This window comes from Sciurus vulgaris (assembly GCF_902686455.1).
Source record: "Sciurus vulgaris genome assembly, chromosome: 13".
NCBI lineage: Eukaryota > Metazoa > Chordata > Mammalia > Rodentia > Sciuridae > Sciurus > Sciurus vulgaris.
The window spans coordinates 48,636,924-48,660,999 of record NC_136474.1 but is presented as its reverse complement, the minus strand read 5'-3'; the positions used below and the strand labels follow the sequence as shown (position 1 = coordinate 48,660,999).

Genomic DNA, 24,076 nt, shown 5'->3' with positions numbered 1-24,076 from the left:
TAACTGAGGAAGTTTCATACAGGCTACTTACTCTCACAAGCACACATGTGTCCACAAGGCTGAAAAAGAACAGCTGCTTTCTTGTCAGAGCATACCACACATTCTTCAATCTACAGTAAAGAGGCAAAAGCACAGAGTGAACAACTACAGATAAATCTAGTAACTCTAACAACTCCTTTTATATCCAAATGCAGGATATAAGTGTGTATTAAATTTCTCTGTCCTTAACACACACTTCCCAAATATGTTCTACTTTCCCTAAATGCTCTTTTTCATGTACTTCTGCATTGTAGCTCAAAAGGCACTATTTCTGCATTAGTCTCCCCTCCTGTCCTAAAGAATCATATAGAGAAATTCCATTTCCTCTGAGGTCAGGAAGAAAGAGCTGGACTTCGATTGTCTATTTTTCAAAAACTACATTTAAAAGGAAACAGGATAATGAACAAATAAGTGAGTATAAGAGAAGATAGATATCTAACATTAATAAAAATCTAGCCAGATGAATCAGATTTTTAAAGTTCAAGAGGGATTTTTCTGTTATATACATAAGGAACTCTACCTAAAAGCACCCTATTCTGGAAGTTGGTCAATTATCATGCTGTCTGGGGCCCAAAGCTTTGGATTATTCTTTCCCTAAAACTGTAAATCTTCCACAACCTTTCAATCTTAGCTCCTCTCTTCATCTCCACTAAATAAATCTGAATTTTGATGTATAACTATTAACAACCTCCGCCCTGGCTTCCTTTTTACCCTCACCCAACCCCTACTGCGCTTGGTTTCACATTCATCTACTACCCCTTCTTTTTCTTTTTAACTTAAGGTCATATTTAGCCATTTCTTGCGTCATTTAATACTACTCTCCAAAAATAATAACCACCACCCACCTGTAACTTCCCCGAAACAACCAAACATTCCAAGCATATGCTCACGCACATTCTCACATGCTCATGTGTAAGTAAAATGTTGTGCGTGCTCCCCCCTCAACTTTCCCAACTTACACCTCAATATGTACACAGAATTTACATAGTTGTGTAATAGCAGAATACAGTAAAATATGATTAGTTAGGACCCTAATACTCCTGGATTCCAAATCTAGCCCTGACACTGAATCATCTATCATTGTTTTTAAAGAGTTTATAATAATATAGTAAATTGATTTAACAACCATATACTCACCCATTCTATTAAAAACAACAATCTTTGTAAGCATAACTTTCCTCCCAAGAGTGCAATTACTAAATGAAAGCATGTTGAATATAATCAGGACAGCCTCCCAGCCTCCAGCAGTGTTTAGAAAGTAACTATTTCATACTTTCCTTAACATTTTTTTGAAACTTATTTTTGCTATTTCAAAAGAAATAGTCTGTGTTAATTCTGTATGTGTTTGTAATTCTCTAATTGCTATAGTATCCCTGCTTCCAAATCTGTTGCAACAAGGTACCAGTTTTATAATTTGTTTACTTCAATGAACATGTTCATTGTCCTTTAACCACTTGGGGTCACTATTTCTTTATCGTCAGATGCCCTGAAATCAGCCCAGCAAAACTGCTGGGTGGGCTTTTTAGTTTTCACATTTTCCTACAGGCTTGAAAATTTCACAGTATATAATACAAAGTAGAATTAAATAAATCTTTAGGTTACAGAGGGTTTTGGAAGAAAAACAGTAGATAATATTTATTTTTAACTGTTATATTTTAGGTATAAAAAAAGAAAAACATTGAGCTAAAATTTTTTTCTCAAAGTTCAATTCAAATAATAATTAAGTTGGCAAAATAAAACTGTAAACCAGCAATAAATTCAGAAATTCTCATCTCAAATAAATGTATAAATTATACATTCCTGTATTTAAAAATGTTACTTGGAAGAACAAAATTAAACAAATTACATCAGAAAGTCTTTTCTATCATTATTTATAGTCTCAAAGAATACTACATTAAAAAAAAAAAATTACCTTTGTCCTGGACTGAACTTGTTCTTTACAGATGAGGCATTTCTTGACTCGTGGAGAACATAAAGAACAGGTTGCGATATGTCCACAAGGGCCAAAAAGCGTATCTCTCTTCATATCTGAGCACACCATACACTCTTCTAAGGTTTCAGAATCATTACTGATCATAGAAGGACTCCGAGAACCCACTTGACCACTAATAAAAGAAAATATTCCAAATCAAGCCCATCAAAATATTTCAATAACAATTTCATTAATTAAATGTCTTTAAAACATCCAGAGCACCATTAGTATACAAAACAAAACAACTGTTTATGTTGAAAAATTAAGTGTTGACATTTTTATGTGAAACCCTGAAACTGTACTTTTCTATCTATATATATATCTTCACCTCTAGGTACTTCTACTATTTCAAACTTCAAATTGCATGAATTCTCCTCACTCAGTGAAAATGGGTGAATCTTCTAATAAAGAAAGAAAAAACATTTTAACATAAACAATACTCAGAACCTGTTATATATAGATATATCATTCAACTAATAAAATATTATATATATATATATGTAAAAGCAGAAGGAGGAATAGAAATAAAACAAAAATTCTAACTAGCAATCATATTAGTTATACTAACTAAAGACAGGACAAGGCATTACCAGAGTTCACAACAGATAGAACACTTCAGAAGATATGAGATTTCAGCTGCTTTTTGAACACTTCACTAAGTGTATTCTTAAGGAGTATAAAATTATATTACAGAAAGACAGGATGTATCTATAAAAATATACATACAAGGCACAGAAATACATATGTGTGACTAATTACACCTACAGAAAAGGAATCCTGTTTCTACCACAACCTTCAGAAACACATGAAAACACACAGGTTCTATCCTTGACTCTACTGTTAAGAGTTATTACAGCATTATGTATAGTGCCTTATATCTATTTATAGATACATCTGTCTTTTTGTAACAGAATTTAATATTCTTTAAGTATACATATATCTCATTATATTACATTCACCTATAACACAGCTCTATGCATGGGTTCCAAAGAGATGCCATTTCATTACTACACATAAATTATAAGAGGTGAGAGAACACAAAGGTCAAGGGACATCTACTGAAATGTTTAGTAACCAGAAATAAATAAAAAGGGCAATAATACTACACAGTACTGTTACAATAACAGAAGAGATGTGTTTCTTTTCGTATAGCTACAATATCTCAGAAGTAAATTATTTAAATCATAACTAATATCACTGACATTTTACTTTCAGAAAAAAATGACAAATGTGCAATAAACATGTTTAGAGAAAATTCCCCACAGAACTGGTTTTCCCTCATTTGTTCACCTTTTTAATCCTTCACTGATGCTAAGTACATTTCAGGATCTATTCAGGATGTTGGAATTATTACCAAGTTTGTATGACATATGTTTTGTTCAGAAAATATAAATTGTCCCTCTTAGAAACATATTAAAATTTTAAATATGTATCATGTCACAGAAATTTTACTAGTAGAGAAACAAGATGTATCCTGTTTGTTTACAATAAAAATAAATTTTAAAAAAAAAGAAATTTTACTAGTAACACTTTTTCTTATAATTTCCTCTAACACATACATTCCGAGAAAACCAAAAGTTTAGAAAAGCATCTTGAACTTACTATGCATAAAGCAGTATACTTAACAATATGAGAAACAACATGAAAGAAAAGAGCAACACAAAACTTCCCAAAGGAACTGCACAGATACTTTCAAGTAGTCAATTCCTCCATTATATAACCACATAACAATTTATGGAATATTAAAGTTTATGATAATAAATAATACACACCTGACTTTTTCTTTATGACACTTTGCCAATGCTTTGCAGAGACTTGGATCAGGACAGAGATCAAGAGGAGACTGACCCTTCTTATTTCGAATGCTAAGGTCAGCACCATTAGCTGCCAAGAAACAGGCAATAGATGCTGCACTCTTCTTCTCTGCCCCCTGGGTACCAAGTCCCATTATTAACTGAAATCAAACAAAAATAACCATGATTTTTTTTCCGTAGGAGTCCGCTATCAATTTTTACTATTATGTATATCATGTGTGCACATGCATACATGTAGTAAACATTTATGAGTTTCCTTTCTGTCATTCACTCCTCTTTCCCCCACATGCCTCAATCTTCTCAGGCATATAGTTTGAGAACTGACTCATCCTCTAGTTGTAAAGGTGGCTCAACCCAATCAGATATCCACCTCACCTATGTAAGTAGTTCAGGGACAGACACATAATTTCAATCAGGTCAATTAAGGCCAATAAAACTCAAAAGCAAGTCTTCTGGTTGAGATATTGAAGAAATAGTACTCTTTTCTCTTCAATTTGGCTCTGGAGATGCTAGAAACCAACTTGAAACAATGAAGAGAAAGACAACTGAGAAAAGAAACTAACTATAAATTCACTCCAAAATGGAGAATGAGACAAATTAGGTTCTGATAATATGTGAACTACTAATTTAAAACTCTTATCAAAAATAGGCATGATGATTTATATTTACTAAGCATCTATAATGTACGAAGTACTACTTCAAGCACTTTTCATGATCTTTACAACAAATTATGTAGGTAGATACTTTCCTCTCTCCATTTTAAAAAGAGAAAAAGGAGGCACAAAGGAGTTAGAGAATATTCCCACAACCATACAATAAGATAGCAATTCTGAAGCCCTCTGGTCTCAAAATGCTTTACATTTTAAAAATTTATATGAAAATCTAAAGGACTTAGAATAGCTACACTCTGAGGAGGGGAGAAGAAAATTAGAGAATTTACACTATTTTATTTCAACATTATAAAAGCTACAATCATTGAGACAGTTGGGTTGGCATCACGTAGCTAAAAACAGATGAAAAGAACAAAATACAAAATCCAAAGAGATTTCACATGTATGGTTAATTGGTCTAAGATAAAGGTACACAGACAATTCAGTAGGAATAGTCTTTTCAACAAATGACACAGGAACAACTGGATTTCCACAAACAAGAAAATGAACTCTGACTTATATGTCATACTATATGTAAAAATTAACTCAAAATGAACCACAGACAGAACTACAACAGCTAAAACTTTTATAAAGTTCTAGTATGAAACAAGAGAAAGCCTTAATGACCTTGGGTTTAGCAAAGATTTCTCAGAAAGGACACAAAAGCACAAATAAAAGAGAAAAATTTTTATTAAAATTAGATTTCATCAAAATTAAGAAACTCTGCTCTGCCATAAAGACTATTTAAAGCTGGGCTCAGTATTAAGCCTGACTGTAATCCCAGCTTCTCAGGAGGCTGAGGCAAATGCTCACAAGTTCAAGGCCAGCCTACACAACTAATGAGATACCATCCCAAAAAACAAAACAAAACAAAAACCACTACTAAAAGAAGGAAAAGACAAGACACACATACACAACAATCCCTGTTTCTTGCCACGTGATACCCTGCACTATCCCAGGACTCTGCTTGGCAAGAAGGCCATTAACAGATGCAGTCCCTTGACCCTGAACCTGAACCATTTAGATCCAGATAAGGACCTCGAGAAAACCCTGGACTAAATGGAGTCTTGCTTCTTAGACCTAAGAAGAATGGAATCTAAGCTTGTGGAAAAGGTGGAAAATATTCAACCTCTCTTTGAGAAGAAAATAGCTATGGATTCATCAGAAGTAATCATATATGCAATTGATGCATTTGCACCTGTGGTTTAGCTACACTTGATAATTGCACTCAGAGGACAAGGTATCTCCAATGCCTGACAACTACTGAATATGCTGATCATATACATAATTCTTGAAAAGTTCTTTTCTATTTTCTTTTGGTGGTACTGGGGATTGAACCCAGGGACTCACACATGCTTGACAAGTGTTACACCACTGACCTATATCCCCAGTTCTTAAAAAGTATTTCTGAACATTACTAAGCTACCATTTCTATACAAAAAATTACATAGTATTGTGCCAATTATTATAACAGAGGAAGGAAGGAAGGGGAGGGAAGAAACCACTGACAGGGAGAAAATATTCACCACATATACAAAAAAAATTGTATTCAGATTATAAAAAGAATTCTTGAAACAATAACAACAAAACAGGCTTAATGATTTAAAAAAAAAAAAAAAAAAAAAAAAAAAAAAAAAAAAAAAAAAACCAAAAAACAAAAAACTTGGCTAGCACGAAAGAGGTCCTGTGTTCAAGCCCCAACACCGCAAACAGACAAAAAACAAAAGAACACAAAGAGCTCAACAAAATAATGAAAAAGAGATTTGGGCAGATATTTCACCAAATACATGTGGTGACAAGCATATGAAAAGATACTCAAAATTAGCAGTCATTAGGGAAATGCAAATCAAAACCACAAGAAGACACCATTCCATGCCTGTTTGAAAGGCTAGAGTTAAAAAGAGGAATGAAACAACTTTAGGTAAGAATGCGGGGCAACATAAGTAGTACTCACTAGCATTTAGTTCATAAACTAAAATTCCTATAGTTTATTTTTTGCACTGGGGGTTGAACCCAGGGAATCTTTACCACTGAGCTACATATTCAGTCTTTTTTTTCTGAGACAAGGTCTTGCCTTGCTAAGATGCCCAGGCTGGCCTTGAAATTGAGATTCTCCTGTCTTAGCCTCCTGAGTAGCTGGGATTACAGGCATGCTCCACCATACCCTGTCATAAAGTTCTAAGTATGTAGCTCTGATAAAATATTGCATAAGATGCTAATTAGATAAGTAGTAAATAAAAGATCTTGCATTAAAAGATGCTTCTATTGGTACTAAATGAAAGACCATATTTACTCACTGTGTTTTTTGATGGCTCCCAGGCAGCATCTACCTTCCCCACATCCTGCATATCCTGCAGCTGACGTAGTTGAGACAAAGTGTGATGCCTCAGAGCTTCATGCAAAGGAGTATCACCATCCTTATCCTGAATATCTAGTTTGGCACCTGCACGAACCAAAAGCTAAAAGAGAAAGACATCTCAAGTTGGTAATGTGTTGCACCCATAAGAAACTTCAGTGTGTTTAAAGTAACAGTGAGAGCACACTGTACCTACTTGAAGGAGTTACTATTATGCTAATGATTTTGATGTCTCTCCTTTCTACTATTCTAAGTATTGTGGTTCCTTACAAAGAATGATGTGTTCTGGATACTCAAAGAAATTAAAGTGGGGAAAACAGAACGAAATGAAAATCAATATGCAGCTCAATTCATCTACTCTGAAAATGAAAACTGGGATAAATTTAGGACTTTGTTTTCACCTTTTAATTTTAGATATAAAGTTATTTTAAGCTCTTAGGGAAAAAAATCATACTGTTCAAAATTCTTCTATTATTTAAACAAAGAAGCATTCTCTTTGGTCAATTTTCAAATGTATCCTAGTGAGGCAAGTTCAAATATCATGGAAGATAAATTAAGATGTTTTGGCAAAAGAATTTCAAAAAATAAATGTGAAATAGTGTTTGCTAAACTACAGCCTCAGCTAAAATGCATGGCAGACATATTTCAATAAATGACTTATGCAGTAGATATAAGTTTAAGATTTTGCTTATGGTACTTTAATAATTTTCCTAATCCTTTCTACAAATATCATCAAAAGCTATTTTTAAAAAATACCATCTATAGAATCAATCTCAAGCATATGGTCTTCCTTGTCTTGTCAAATTATGTTATTTTTCTTTCATTCCAAAAAATGGTTATATAAAATGTAACTCCAAGGCAAGATTTCTCAAAATTTCAATAAGCATCAGAATTACCTGTGTAATTTTTAAACCAGGGATTTTTCCATCCCCAAAGGTTCTGATTTGGTTGGTCTGAGGTAAGGCACAAGAATTAACTTTTCTAGAGCAGAGTGGCACACACCCACAGTCTCAGCAACTTGGGAGGCTGAGGCAGGAGGATCACAGGTTCAAGACCAGTCTAGGCAACTTAGTGAGATCCTGAATTAAATAAATAAAAAGGGCTGGTGGTGTGCCTGAGTGGTACAGTTCAATCCACAGTACTGCAAAAAAATAAATAATAATAAAATTTTCTACCATCAAGTTCCCAGGTGATACTGTTACTGCTTCAGTCTCCAATCTTTTTTTTTTTTTTTTCAGTCTCCAATCTTGAACCACTACTCTACAAAAATATTTAAACCAGTTCTCTTTCAACTCTTTTTTTTAATCATCAGATTAGTAAAATAAAAAATACATTTCAGCTTTTTTTGAAATTTGCTGCAGCAAATGTCCAGCTGAAGCTGTTTATATTTTACTCTCTATTATGCACATTAAGAGGTAATATACTTTTTAAAACTAATTTACATGTTACATTGAAATTTTCTCATTTATTATTATGAGATTCACAAATTTAACAAGGAAATGATACAGACCTTGAACTTAGAATTTTGGTATTAGAAATTACCCACTGACACAAAATATTAAACTAAAATTTTAAGTTTTGTGTTAGACTATGCATTTTTGAGAAATTTAACACTGTATTATATTTCAATTTTTAAGAGGTACTAAAACTCTGGACAAAAAAGTATTGCAAGTCAAAATTTATGTCAATAAACACTTTACCCGAACAATTTGAGTGTGTTGTCGCTCAACAGCAAGGTGTAGGGCAGTTTGTTGGTTCACATTCTGGATATCCAGGTTTGCATTACCCTGAAGAAGAAAAAAAAATTTTAGATGGTTATATTTTGACAACTGTGAAGAACATGAAATCTGTTAACTATTCATAAAAAATAAACAACACTGGATACTTTGACTATCTTCTCCTTCAAAGCTGCTGTGACATTATTCTCATAGGTAACAGGTCCTATTATTATAGGGAAAATGGATGGGGATGCAAACTTTCTAAAGAAGAAGAGCCAAGTTTAAAACATTCTTTTTTCCATTACAGTGATTCCATCCAAGAACAAAGGGCAAAGCATAGTACAGATGTCAAACACAACTCTCTTTCAATCTCCATTATACAGTGACAGAGACAATCAACTTCTTTTAACTGTAAAGACTTCTAAAGTTACTGAGTTTTCATATTGGCTTTTGATTTACTCTAATAATCTGATAAGTTCAGTTCTTGTTACATAATTGAGCTCTTTCACATTCAATGAAAAGAAACTGCTTGAGATGAGAAGGTGGTATTTAATTAGTACGTTTAAAAAAAAATTACTAAAGGGAGAGCAGGAAGTCCTATCCAGGGTCCTACAGGACTTTATGAGAACAGCTATATGACTAATGAAAACAAAGGACTGTATGAGAATAGCTGATGCCTAAGCACAGGGGAAAGGATCTGAGGAGCAAAACAACTGAACTTGGGAGTCAGGGGGCCTTGGTTCAAGGTCATTTATAAATTATGTGAGCTTCAGCAAGCATTATACAATTTCACACGTATTTCCTCAGCTCTAAGTGGGTAACTACAACTTGTAAAGATTAAGAAAAATAACATGTAAAACTGCCTAATCACAATGTCTAGTATAATAAATAAATAAATAAAATTAAGGAAAAAGCTAGGGGTCTGGGACTTAAGTTAGTGGTAGAGCACTTGCTTAGCATGTGCCAAGTCCTAGGTTTGATTCCTGACACCACAAAAATAAAAAGAGCAAAATATTCAGAAAATATTCTTGTTTTATTTCAGTCTTAAAAGTATTCACACCCTCAGATGACAACTTTAATATCCACCTGTGCCCCTGCTTGCAGTATCAAGTAGAGCTGACACTTCAGTAATGCTACACCACATTTTGGAAGATTGGGTTTCTGGTTTGTTCTTATTATAGTATTTATTTCTTTGAATGTGGTCCTGAGGTACCTAAATCATGGTAAGATCTGTTCTCATATAAATGTGAACAACTAAGGATTTTCTTTTGAAGTTTCTTGAGCTTCTCTATCATTTAGATTTTGCTTCCAGGGTGGAGCTATTCTGAATAAAGCTGCTATACACATTTAGTACAAGTATTTGTGTGGAAATGTCACTTCTTGCGTACATCCCTAGTAGTGAGACTGCTATGTCATATAGTGAATACATTAACTTTGTAAGAAATCCACCAAATTGTTTTTCAAAGTGGTTGCTTTAAAAAACACCAGCAATATATGTGAATTCTAATTGCTCTACATTCTAATCAACATTTGGTATGATAGCTGGTCTTTTTAATTTTAGTCTTTCTAGTGGTTGTAATTTCTGTTTCCCTAATGACCCACCACACTTTCATTTGTTTATTTGCTAACTGAAAATCTCCTTTGGTAAAGTACATGTTTAGATCTTTTGCCCACTTTTAAACAGATATTCATCCTTTTATACTTAAATTGTAAAAAGTTCTTTATATATCCAGGATATTAGTCCTTTGTCAGACACATGCTTTGTAAATAGTTTTTCCCACTATAGCTTTCCTGTATATTATCTTAACAGTGTTAGTGAGAGGGAGTTTAATTTTTTAAATTTTTTATGAGGTCCAATTCATTCATTTTTTTGCCTTTAGGATTATGTCTTCCGGACTCCCTAAGAATTCTGTGTACCTCCAAGTTAGAAGATACTGTCCTGTTTTCCTATAAAGTTTTATACTTTAAGCTTTTAAAGCAGGTGTATGACCCACTTAAATTTTGTATAAAGTATGAAGTAAAGGTCCACGATTTTTTGTGTGGGGGGTTGTTTTTTTGTTTCTGTTGCTGTACAGATATCTATTTCTTCTAATATCACTTTTGAGAATCTATTCTTACCCCTGTTAAATTACTTTGGAATCTTATCAAAAATTAACTGACCATATATGTGTGGTTTTACTTATGCATTCTCTGTTCTTTTGATCTATATGATTATCTATATAGAAAATACTACGGAATCTATAAAGAATAATCTACTAGAATAAATAAATTTAAGTAAAGTCACAGGCTACATAAGTAAAATATAAAAAGCAATTATACTTATATATACTAGCTGTTATGGTTTAGATATTAGGTGTCCTCCAAAAACTCATGAGTGAAAAGGTTTAGAGGTGAAATGACTGGTTATGAGAGCCTTCATTCAATCAGTGATTTAACCCGAGAGGGATTAACTGAGTGGTAACTGAAGGCATATAGTGTGTGGCTGGAAGAGGTAGGTCATTGGGGGCGTGTCTTTAGGGTACATATTTTATCCTTGGTGAGTAGAGTCTCTTTATCTCTGCTTCCTGGTATCATGTTCCAGCTGCTTTCCTCTGCCACACACTTCTGTCATGATGATTCCTCATCTCAGGTCCTAAGGAATGGACTGAGGCCTCTAGAACCATGAGCCCCAAAATAAACTTTTCCTTCTCTAATTATTCTTATCAGGTCTTTTGGCCACAGCAAAACAGTCGACTAAAACATTAACAACAGACAACTGAAAACTGAAATGCAAAACCAATTCAATTTACGGCAACATTTTTAAAAAGCTATCTAAGTGTGGAAGAGCAAACTCCCAACAGATATTTTTAATAGAAAATAAATAAAAATGTAGAATCATCTTATTTCAGAGATAAATGAAATGACTAAGATGAGTTTGTGCTACTATTCACAAATTCTAGAGGTTCAGAAGTAGTTGTGAATTGAATTCCTTGATCTTGGCTGAGTCTGCAGTCTGATGGCAACTGGCCACATTATCTTAAGTATCAACATGGATGGTTCTTGATGCTATGGTTGGCTAGTACCTCACCAACAGAGCAGCAATTGTGGGAAATCCTTATTAGCTGAAGGTCATTTCATCAGACCAATCCAGAGGCTGTGTAGAAGGAATGATGGGAACTAAGGGATCTACCTTCACACATACATCCCCATCCCTACATTTAAAAACTGGTATCAGAAGAAGAGAGAACATGCATTATATCTGAATTTTAATCATTATGGGGTTTGGAATTTGATGAAGTAATTAATCAGTAAAATTGTTAAAAATTGTTGAGCAACAACAGGTGTTGGCGAGGATGTGGGGAGAAAGGTACACTCATACATTGCTGGTGGGGCTGCAAATTAGTGCAGCCACTCTGGAAAGCAGTGTGGAGATTCCTTAGAAAACTTGGAATGGACCCTCCATTTGACCCAGCTATCCCACTCCTTGGCCTATACCCAAAGGACTTAAAATCAGCATACTACAGAGATACAGCCACATCAATGTTCATAGCTGCTCAATTCACAATAGCCAGACTGTGGAACCAACCTAGATGCCCTTCAATTGATGAGTGGATAAAGAAGCTGTGGTATATATATACAATGGAATATTACTCAACCATAAAGAATGATAAAATTATGGCATTTGCAGGCAAATGGATGAAATTGGAGAATATCATGCTAAGTGAGATAAGCCAATCTCAAAAAGCCAAAGGACGAATGATATCGCTAATAAGTGGAGGATGACACATAATGGGGGAGAGGGAAGGGTTAGTGTTAGGGTTAGAGTTAAGGTTAGGGAGGGGGGCAAGTACGGAGGAAGGAAGTACTGTATAGAGGGTAAAGAAGGGTGGGAGGGGTGGGGGGAAGGGAAAAAATAACAGAATGAATCAAACAACATTACTCTATGTAAATTTATGATTACACAAATGGTATGCCTTTATGCCATGTACAAACAGAGAAACAACATGTATCCCATTTGTTTACAATTAAAAAAAAAAAAATTGTTGAACTGTTTTCCCTACCTGATGTACCAACAGCTCAGCCACTTCTACATGATTATTAAGGGCAGCCAGATGCAAGGCAGTATAACCATCATCTTTCTTCTCATCCACAATCCACGGTCTCGGTAATTTTGAGAGTAAAACACGCATTGCACTGAAAGTCAAATGTACTGAAAATCAAATTCACATTTTTATATTTTCATAATTTGATAGTTTTACTTTCTTTAGAAAAAATATTCAAAGAAACTCTTGAAATCAAATAATTATTTTTAAAGAAAATTTTATCCTTAGAAATAAACAGAAATCCAAATATTCTAATTCTCCAATGTACAGCTTTTTGTTATTTTAAGAGTAAATAAACGATCACCATTTGGGGAACAGAATCAAAATAGAATGAAAGTTCTACAAATGGAAAACATTACCAAAGGGAGAAAAACAGAGAAAAGAAATGGTCTATACTAAGAATATAATTATGGTTTTGTAGTATCTCTCAGGATCAATTTCAATAGTACCTATTAATGAAAGAGTTAATTAAGAACAGGCAGGACAGGCATAATGGTGCATGTCTATAATGTCACCTACGAGGGTGGGGGTGCTAAGGCAGAAGGATGTTACATACAAACAGGAAGAAAATGCAGAATAATCATGTATACACATGAAACTGTAAGCCTCTAAAATATGAGATGAGGGCTTCGAATGGTTCAATATGTGTTCCTTTAATGGCAGTAGTCTATGAATCACAAGTAGGAAGTTCAAAAAGTCTGAGTATAGGCTTTGATGGAACCAAGAACCTCTAAAATTGAACTCAAACAGGTTCAATTCAAAGAGCTTCTATCAGATTTTTAAGCAAATTTGTGACCCCAAAGTATATTGGGTATCATCACTTAAAGACCCACTTCTGAGGCTATTACTAAGTTATAAACACAGTTTACAGTTTTGGAAAGCTATGTACTCTCCTCCAGAGAAATGCACTTCAAAATTTTTATCTACGATTTTGAGTAAGTCTATAAACCCTTAAATTTCATTCACAGACCTCATGTAAGACTAAGATTTCTTATGCTACCTTGTTTTCAGTCATTATTAAGCATGCAAATCCTCCTCACTTGGTAATAAAATTAAAAACTAGATATTATATACACTGTGACTCAGATTCTGAATGGGGAAATTAGTAATAGCACTTGATACTACTGAATGTCTGAATAATCATGATGCTAATTCCACACATTATCTACTACCCTTCACATCTGACCATTCAAGAAACACAATTTATAGGATTTTCACAGTTCTTCTAGAAAGCTAAGATACAAGTACTAAATCATGTGAAAAAAGTTTCTTTAAAAACAATGTGATCATTAAAAAATAATGTAAACACTTGCTATTGATTTAAACAAAAACTGTGATATAACTGTTGAAAGGAAAGGTGTAATGGAGGGTGTTAATAGTTTTAATTCTTTCTTTTCCACAACAAGAAATTACCAAATAATGTTTTCAATTGATAAATTAAGAAACTGCAGGATGAGCAACAAGTTATTGGTGAGGACAGGCATAAAGAGGGATGAAGCAGAATACAGTTATCTTTCATTATAAGCCTTACAATACTATGACTTAACCATGCACATATTTTAGTGTAATGAAAAACTTTTGGGGGAAAAACATCTGTTGGGTCCCCTCTGACCCCACAGTTCTGTCCCCTTTCTGTTTACTTGAATAAATCCTACTCTTTTATGGGAGGGAGGGAGGGAGGGAGGGAGGGAAGGAGGGAAGGAAGGAAGGAAGGAAGGGAGGAAAGGAGGGAGGGAGGGAGGGAGAGAGAGAGAGAGGGAGGGAGGGAGGAAGGGCGGGCGGGCAGATGGGACTTTTGGTAATCAAAACACTAAGATAAAATCTGGCCCTACTATATTAAAATCTTTTAAATTTACATATTTATTCCTTTAAGCCAAATGTACTAATGTTATAATCAGTTATAAATGATAAAAGTGTGTGGTCCCTGCCAACTCCATTAAAGTTTTCTTTTTCTTTTAATCTCATAACTGAATAGGTATTCCTGAGAAGATGGCTTATGAAATCATGTTTCCCAACATTCCATTTTAGTTTTGGAAGTATATCCTCATATTACACTGCCAGTGGCTCAAAGGAAGGAAAGGGGAACAGGAGTAACTCCTCCTCTGATACATAAGTTGTCTGCTGAGACTTGATCTTTCAGTCTTGCATTTCAGAGGAAAGTTGCACCCCTCAGAAAGGCGAATCAATGGTCCAGAAAATTACTAAGGCAGTCAGCCAGATATGAAGATGTGCCCCCAGAAACCTTCTACCTTTCTACATTTCTTAGTGTTTATCTTGAATTGTCAGAACAAGGAAAAACCAGTAAGGCCTAGTTATGACTGAAAGTGATGAAAATTAACCTAGTCCCCCTAGATGACATTCTACAAAATAAATAAAATCCTAATATTAAAATTCAAAGTTCATATTTTCAGAGGGTAAATTTTCATTTCAGAATAAATATACTGTTCACTAATCCTGCTCAAATGATTAAAATTATGTTTAAAGTAAGCATGATTAAAAAATATAGTCAACCCACCATATCCACAGGTTCCACATCTGAGAGTTCAGCCAACTTCCAGATCAAAAGTAATGAGGGAAAATACATTGTATCTATACTGAATACTGAACATATACAACATTTTAGGGTCATTACTCCCTAAGAAATACTGTACAGCAACTATTTATATAGTACTTACATTGCAATAGGTATTATAAGTAATCTAGAGATGATTAAAGTATACAATCATATACACAGGTTATATGCAAATACTATGCCATTTTATTTAAGGAACTTGAACATCCACAGATTTTGGTACCCATGGGAGTCCTTGAAACAATCCACAGATTCAGAGGATGACTGTACCATCTTTGTGGTGGCACATACCCACAATCCCAGCAACTCAGGAGACGAGGCAGAAGGATCACAAATTTAAGGCCAGCCTCAGTAACTGAGTGAAACCCTGTCTCAAAAAATTAAAAAGAACTAGGAATGTAGCTTAGTGGTAAAGTGCCCCTGGGTTCAACCCCCTAGTACCACAAAAGAAAAAAAAAAAAAAAGTGTTATACTGGCAAATGGGATGAATAAATCAGACAATAGTTAAGTAAATAAATCCGGTAGATAACAATTAGAGAAAAGATACTTGTAGGAAAGATCCAAAAGTCTAATTCAGCTAAAAATCAAGTCACCAGATGGAATTACAATATAATAGAAGAAAATCATGTCTTCCTCTGGAAAATCATATCTGGTTAAAAAAGAAAGAAAAAAGTTTGTGCAAAGCCTTGAGAAAGAATAAGAAAAATTGTATCCCCAGAATTATTCACAGAGAATGTCTCCTGAAAGGCCCTAATATTCTTTTTTACCTTGTAGCAGAAAGTTTATCAACATATGTAAAATTATCACAGTTTAATAGTACCATCTATTAAAATCATAACGACCATCTTGCTTACCAATTGTCAATTTTAATTTAGCTTCTCATAGATTTATTTGTTCCACCAGAAGGGGGGGTGGGGACTACTAATCAGGTATTGAGTAGTAATTCACTTGGCAATAACATTTCATTATGACTTACACATCAACCCCTTATAAGCTTAATTGCTGTTAGTCAGTCATCTGAAATTCAATTCCAGACCTATAATGACGATGCACAAAACTTGGCCCTATGAAGTCCTAACTATGTGTACATGTGTATTTATACATGTATATATGAATTTATATAAATATATATATTCTCACCCATTCATCTCTAGCTTACATCTCTAATTACAAATTTTGTGATTCATATCTAATACCAAAAACTTATAAAGAAATCCCTATAAAATACCATAAGTTTGGGAAGAGAGGGAGGAAGTGCTGGGTAGTGATATTGGTCAAATTATAGTGCTATATCATCTGCATGTACAAATATGTAATAACAGATCTGATGATGTGCAACTATAAATCACCAATAAAAATCTGGAAAAAACAAATACAAAAAAATACTGCAAGATTGTTTTAAGAATTAAATAAGTTAATGTAAGTGACAATGTTTCAGTTGAAGGGTCTGAAACTTTTCAATATAATAATATTACAACAATTCTATGTTTATAGACTTACAACCTGTATAACGTAAATTCCTCTTTTCCCCGCTTCCTCCCAGTGTTCCTCCTATATTCTTGATATTTGTTTACCTCCCCCTCTTTTTTAAAATCATTTAATCAGTCATCCTAGACACAAACTTGAGAATCATTCTAGACACTTTTCTCCCTTCTTACTTCCATAATTTCTCTGATGATTTTCCAGTTTAAACTAAAACTGTTCTTCCCCAAGGCCCCTGACATTTTTTTATTTATCTATTTTTTGGTACTAGGGATTGAACCTAGGCCCCTTTACTACTGAGGTACATTCTCAACCCTTTTTTTTTTCCTTAATTTTGAGACAAGGTCTCACTCAGTTGCCCCAGTTAGCCTCAAATTTACAATCCTCCTGCCTCAGCCTCCCAAGTAGCTGGGATTACAGGCCCCTGCAAGCAACCCAGCCAACATTCTTAGATAGGCCATTTTGTCCTTCCTCAGGATACTTATCATCTGTAACATCCCCTTACAAATGTTACCATTTCCCAATTTTCGCAAAAAAAAAATAAAAAATAAAAATAAAAATAAAAAATAAAGTAAATCTTTTTAAAATACAACTGACACTGATAAAAAAAATTATTCTAAAACATATTTGTTTGCATTAATATATTAATAGTGGTGGGGATTGAGCCCAGGGGCACTCTAACACTGAGTTATACTCCTGGTCTTTTATGTTATCTTATTTTCAGACAGGATCTTGTTAATGTATCCAGGCTGTCCTTGAACTTGCGATCCTCCTGACCCAGCCTACTAAGTAGCTGGGGTTACAGGCATGTGCTACCTTACCCAGTTTAATATATATTATTTTAATGAAACTATGTTTGTTTTTGAAAATGATTATAGCAAAATCAATCTGGGTTTACTAGTGTAAGTTGTAGAGAAATGCTGCAGACAGTCTCCAAGCAAAACCAATACAAGGGTACTATAGTCAAGAGTAGACGGATTCCAGGATGTATAAAGAACTAAAAATCTTAACACCAAAAAAACAAATAACCCAATCAATAAATGGGCTAAGGAACTGAACAGGCACTTCACAGAAGAATAAATACAATAAATCAACAAATATATGAAAAAATGTTCAACATCTCTAGCAATTAGAGAAATACTAATTAAAACTACTCTAAGACATCATCTCAGTCAGTAAGAATGGCAATTATCAAAAATACAAGCAACAATAAATGTTGGCAAGGATGTGGGGAAAAAGGTACACTCATATATTGCTGGTAGGACTGCAAACTGGTGCAACCACTATCAAAAGCAGTATGGAGATTCCTCAGAAAACTTGGAATGGAACCACCATTTGTCCCAGCTATCCCACTCCTTGGTTTATACCCAAAGGACTTAAAATCAGCATACTACAGTTACATAATCACACTGATGTTTATAGTAGCTCAACTGACAACAGCTAAACTATGGAACCAACATAGGTGGCCTTTCAGACAAAAGGATAAAGAAAATGTAGTATGCATACACAATGGAATATTACTCAGTCTTAAAGAAAAATGAAAATATGGCATTTGCCAGTAAATGGATGGAGCCAGAGAATACCATGCTAAGCAAAATAAGCCAATCCCAAAGAACCAAAGGTTGAATGTTTTCTCTGATATGTGGATGCTAATTCACAATAAAGGCAAGGCAGGGATGGTCGGTCCTAGGGAAGACTAGAGGTTCTATGGATTAGAGGGGAATGGAGTTAGTGGAGACAGTATGGGAGTAGGAAGGAGAGCAGGATGAATTAGACATTATTACCCTATATGCATATATGATTACATGATTGGTGTGATTCTATATCATGTACAACCAGAAGAATGAGAAGTTATACTCCATTTATGTATGATGTATCAAACTGCATTCTACTGTCTTGTATAGATAATTAGAACAAATAAGAGTAAATGGGTTTTCGTTATTTGCTCATTCAATCTTTTTTATTTATTCACTTTTGTGGTGCTACAAATCAAACCCAGGACCTCACTAATGCTAGGCAAGTACTCGGCCACTAAACTATACCTCTAGCCCTCTGTGCTTTAAAATAAACTTTTTCAGAACAATTTTAGATTTATAGAAAATTCACTGGATTTAATTTTTTCTTGTTTGCACTACAATATGACATACCACATTTGTCATGTTTCCTTAGGCTCCCTTTGGCTCTAACAGTTTTTCAGACGTTCCTCATTTTTGATGATTCTGAGAAGTGTGGGGAGTAATAACTGGGCGTTTTCCTTAGAATGTTCCTCAGATGAAATTTGATGGCTTTTTTCATGATTATGCTGGGATTCTGGGTTCTTGGGAGGAAGACCACAAAGAGTGCCCCTTTATCACTTACCAAAGTACATACTACCCCCACATGACTTATCACTCTTGATGTTGGCCTTGATCACCTGGCTGAAGCACTATTTGTCAGGTCTCTCAACTATAAAGTTATTCTTTAATCCCTATTCCCATACCAGGCTTCTGACAGGAAGTCATTTCACCCAATCCACTTATGGAATGGGAAGTTATGCTCCACCTCCTTGAAAGTAGAGTGTCAACATAAATTATTTAAAGTTTTTCTACACTTGAGATTTGGGGTAGATTAATTTTTGTCTCCATTAAGAGACCTTTAATCCCCTCATCTTACTTAGAAATTGATGACTCCTTGAAAAAAGTAAACAAAAACAAATAATACAGGACCTAAAGAAAATAGCTCGGGCTGGGGAGATAGCTCAGTTGGTAGAGTGCTTGTCTTGCAAGCACAAGGCCCTGGGTTCAATCCCTGGCACACTGCCAAAAAAAAAAAAAAAAAAAAAAAGAAAGAAAAGAAAAGAAAGAAAGAAAATAGCTCATCTTCAGGCCCAGCCTAACCTTCATATAATGACAGTAGTTCAAAGCAACCTGCCTCCTTTTCTTACCACAGGGCAGGAAATCTTAGGAACACACAATATATAATCAAGAAGGCCAGCTGTAGGTTATTCACAGAACTTCAGTGACTTAAGAGGACAGACTATTATGCTGCAAGCACTAAGGTCCATAAAATTACTAGGATAAAGGTATTACTAGGTCAATAAATGAATGATCTTATTAAGCCAATAAACTCTCACCTGTGGAGAGGAGTATATGAGATTTGGTAATAGTTTTCCTAATGCTCACTCTTCTTTATTTCTCAATTGGATGTTTTCCAAAAGGTTAAGGACATGGATATTTTAAAGATAAGATCTTACAACCAGTTAAGCAGGCATCTGTGTGTAGTGCCAAAGAAGCATTAAGTTCCGGAACAACTAACAGTGGTGCCTAGTATAATCCCTGGCACATGGTAGCACTTAAACGTTTGCTGAATGATGAACAAATGAGTTCTAAGAAGTAGAGGGGACAAGCAGCTGTCTACATTGCTATGTAGTACTCAAATGGCACTAGGTCAATTTTTAGGGCCTGCCATGCTGTCTCTAAAGTCTTCAAAGACAGGCAACATTAAAAATAAATAAATAAATAAATAAACAAAGCAGCTAAACTGTGAAAGCCTTACATATTATTATTACTTAATGTAAAAACACATTAGAATAGCATTGTGGCACTTATTAAGTGTTCAACAAATGCTTAAAAATAAGTAAACAAATAATTTCTCAAATAATAGATAAAGCAGGTTAGTCCAGAGTTTTCATAAAAGAGTTTACTAAGAAAGTTGAACAATCACAAGTAGTTCTTTTAGATGTACTAAAAGCAGATTTCTATGAAACTTGAATGTATTTCATTCAAAAAGGTATACTCTGCATACCCAGTATGTGAAGCTCAAAATTTTGTTGGATGGAATAAACAAAAAAGCAAATGAACACTCATCTTTCTGAATATGCTATGGCAAGAATATAAGTAACATATTATACTTTTGGTGACTATTGAGTCTCAAGAAAAGAAATTCTCTAATTCAGTTCATTACTACAAATGAACAGCTGCATGGCATCCAGTGAAGAGCTCCCAGACTGAAGTCAAACTACCTGAGCTCAAATTCTAGCTCTAGTCAAAATGGCTTAAAGGCTTGAGCAGATTATTTAACTTCTATGTCTCCATTTCTTCATCTGTAAAATGTTAGAAGAATCACAAAACACACCTCATAGGGTTGTTATGAAAATTAAATGAATTAATATTTATAAGAGGTAAGAGTGCCTGGGGCGGTAGCTCAGTGGCAGAGAGCTTGCCCAGCATGTATGAGGTGCTGGGTTCAATCCTTAGCACCACATAAAAATGAAATAAAATAAAGGCATGCTGTCCATTTGCAACTATAAATTTTTTTTTTAAAAGGACATAAAAGTGCCTGGCACATAATACATTATATGTGTTCACTTAAAAAAATACTTTGGCTGCTACGAAATAGCAAAAATGGGGTACTCTAGGAGCCTAAAACTTAATCCATTATACACACTGAGGCATGTCATCTCATAATATGTGTAAGATTATTTCAACATTTAGGAAAGCTGATTCTTTAAAATTGCCAGATATTTACAGAAGCATTCCTTGTGACACTTTTAAAATAGCCATCCAAACTAATTAAACTGCTAAGGTATTAAGTGCAGACAAAAAGATTGTCAAGGATAAATTCTCCTTTTAGGAGAATAAGTTTTGAAAAATGACAATTTTTTATTCTTAATATGTAAAAAATATATAATTAATAAGATGTGGCTGATTTTTCTTGGGCATTTTTAGGCTTCTGAGATTTTAAAGTGTATGTCCATAGGTTTAATGGATTTTAGGATTTAATATTGTTTTGCTTTTGATTAAAAAACTTAAGATTTATTGTGACGATGCTATTACAATTTAAAACAGAAGTCTGTTGGGGATTTTTTTGAGATATGCAATATATAGCAAAGTTATAAACAGGTTAAAAACTATTGTGGTAAAGCGTGCAATGATCAAACCTAAGAGTTATTTCAGAAAATTAGATAACCATGACAAGGTAAAAGGAAGGGGAAAAAAAAAACTTCACATTTGAATATAAAACAATTTAATTCATAATAAATTATGAATTTATTATAGTGCTGCATTTTAGCACTAGTACGTGTAGATTTAATTTCAATGTAAAAATACACTATTACTCAAAAGCTACCTGGGCCATTTTTCACTAAAAACTACCAAGATAACTAAAATCAGTTGACACTGCATTTAAAGTTTTAAGTAGCATTTCCAAGATTTCATTTCTATACTACTTACTGATCTCTCTCCACCATCAATATACAGATTCTACTTACCATTTCTACATATTTTCCATTCAAATATTATTCAATAAATTTTAAAAGCATGTACAGCAATAACTAGCCGAGAACAAAACCCTATAAAATCCCTCATGCCTTCAGCTGTGTAAAAATGTTACCATCCATAACGTTTTTACCAACAAAAAATTAGGTTATAAAATGTATTTTGGCAACAGAGGGATTTTCTGTCTAAAGACTGTCTTGCTACTAGCCAGGGTAATTTTTTTCCTCTCTTTTCTCTGCAGTGCTTCTAAGTATAGTGACAGCCGCATGAGGCTTTCCTAGCCTCAGCGCAAGCTCAGTAAAAATCTGGGAAATGTAAGTGGAAACATGAGAGACCGCTTTATTTGGCAGTACTTTAAAAAAAAAAAAAAAAAAAAAGGGCAGGACAAATGGCAAAGCAGTATTTGGACTGCAGGATGAACAATCAATAGGCAGAAAGCAAGATAGAGGCTTCCTCAGCTTTTGGATCGACAATCGACAGCTGAGAGACTATTTTTTGCTATGGTTGACTAAATATGGTCAGGGAAGAGAGAGGCACAAGGGAGCCTGTTTGCCTGGGAGTGCATGTTTCAAATGCTTAGCTGCCTATAAAGCTGTAACAGTTTAGCCTGTGGTCACTGAGGGAAGAATATAAGTTAGACTCTGTAGTGACCATGTGGAAGTCCTGACCTCGCTTGCAGACTTGACCTCTGGATATGACAAGGTAGCTTCACTACAGATCTACCATTTAATCCTGGAAACTCAAAACCAAAAATAATCTCAAAGCAAGAAAGATGCAGAGTACTTCCTGAGGCGTCAGAAGAATCCAATGTATTCTGGTGGGCAAAGGAAAACAGGATGAATGTTTACAGTTACTTGGGGGGAGAGAGGTGTGCTTCGGTTTTTGTTTTTTGTATTTTTATATTATAAAATTAACTTCCTTTGCAAGTTTTCCCCCATTCTGAAGCATTTCATCTAACAAATAAATTAGGTACATTTTCTTGGCTGTTGTAGCAACCTTCCTTGGTTACTTAACTTTCTCTACATATCTGTACAATAACTAGTATATAACATACCAAAGCAAATGGCCAATGTAGATTCTATTTTATTGTAGCTTTTGTCTTTTAAGGGAAAGGGGGAGAGAAAAGTTAAGTTACATGCTGTTTATTCATTTGTTTTTCAAATTTATCTTAAAAGGTGACGTTCTGTGTTCACTGATACAATCCCCTTACTTCATCCGGCTCATAAAAAGAAGTGCTGAATCAGCAAATAGAGTGAAGGAACAATCAAGATGAGATGGCTGCTGCTGATGTGACTCTCTAGGTCATTACCTCTCTTCCTACTGCAAATGCTGCATGACACTAAGCTTACAGGTAAAACAGTACAGGGCCTGTACTTTTAAGGATGTTTATGACTTTTTGCATGCTTACCTCTTATTGACTGGATATATGCCTTTATTATTAAACTCTACCTATACACAGCTAATTTCATAGTTCAAATTGAGAGCTTAGGTAGTGTGAAAAGAAATGTTGTATAAATATCATAGCAGATAACTCTTAATCTCAAACGTGCAATATTAAAAGAATGGCTATTGGTGTTGCTTCAATTATTAAAGACTTGGCCTTTATTATTCTGTCAGATTAAACGATGGTTTTAAATAAAGTAAATCTGCATCCTTGTTTCCAAGTACACTATCTTTTAAAAACTAGTGTCTGTTTTAAAATTTATTTATTTTTTCTTTTTTTTTAAATTTAGTCAACCAAGAAACTTAGCAGTTTACAAAATATTTTTTAATGTTTACTATTAATTGGCCACAAAAATAAATCAGAAAGTACATGGTATAATTCTAATGCTGCAATGCTGACTGCTGTAGTTCTGGGCTATCTACTGCTACGTTCAGATTTGCTCCCCATGAGCTGCACTAGCTTTCTATCACAGGCTGCAGAAATCCTATCATCCCTGTCCTCCCTCCTCCTTTGCCAAATCTGAAATTTTCTTGAGTTTTTTTCCTAAATTAACATTTGAACATAATTAATGATTAAAGGCTACTCACCAACTATAATTTTTTTTCTCATGCCAAATAGTCAAGCTAAAATCCATGTGCGCACAAGCTAAAACCTTTCAGTTCTTTTATGTAAGACTTTGAAAAAGTTGACTG

General features: G+C 34.3%; 1 protein-coding gene and 1 long non-coding RNA gene across 5 annotated transcripts in view; one reads left to right on the top strand and one right to left on the bottom strand.

Annotated features, from left to right (window-relative positions):
• The window catches only part of MIB1 (MIB E3 ubiquitin protein ligase 1), a 132,334-nt gene that overhangs the window by 12,363 nt on the left and 95,895 nt on the right, over positions 1-24,076 (bottom strand). Inside the window, exons 13-18 of the mRNA XM_079108293.1 lie at positions 12,590-12,722; positions 8,532-8,618; positions 6,773-6,934; positions 3,784-3,965; positions 1,952-2,144; positions 32-110 (exon numbers count right to left, since the gene is read on the bottom strand). Coding sequence (XP_078964419.1) covers positions 32-110; positions 1,952-2,144; positions 3,784-3,965; positions 6,773-6,934; positions 8,532-8,618; positions 12,590-12,722 — 836 coding nt within the window. The remainder of the gene's footprint in view (positions 1-31; positions 111-1,951; positions 2,145-3,783; positions 3,966-6,772; positions 6,935-8,531; positions 8,619-12,589; positions 12,723-24,076) is intronic.
• LOC306642540 overlaps positions 22,312-24,076 on the top strand; it is a 39,952-nt gene continuing 38,187 nt past the window's right edge. For 2 of the 4 annotated variants that reach the window (XR_013758571.1, XR_013758572.1), the window contains exons 1-2: positions 22,312-22,642; positions 23,116-23,291. This is a non-coding gene — a long non-coding RNA (uncharacterized lncRNA). The remainder of the gene's footprint in view (positions 22,643-23,115; positions 23,292-24,076) is intronic. The other 2 variants (XR_013758573.1, XR_013758574.1) reach the window with 2 other exon arrangements.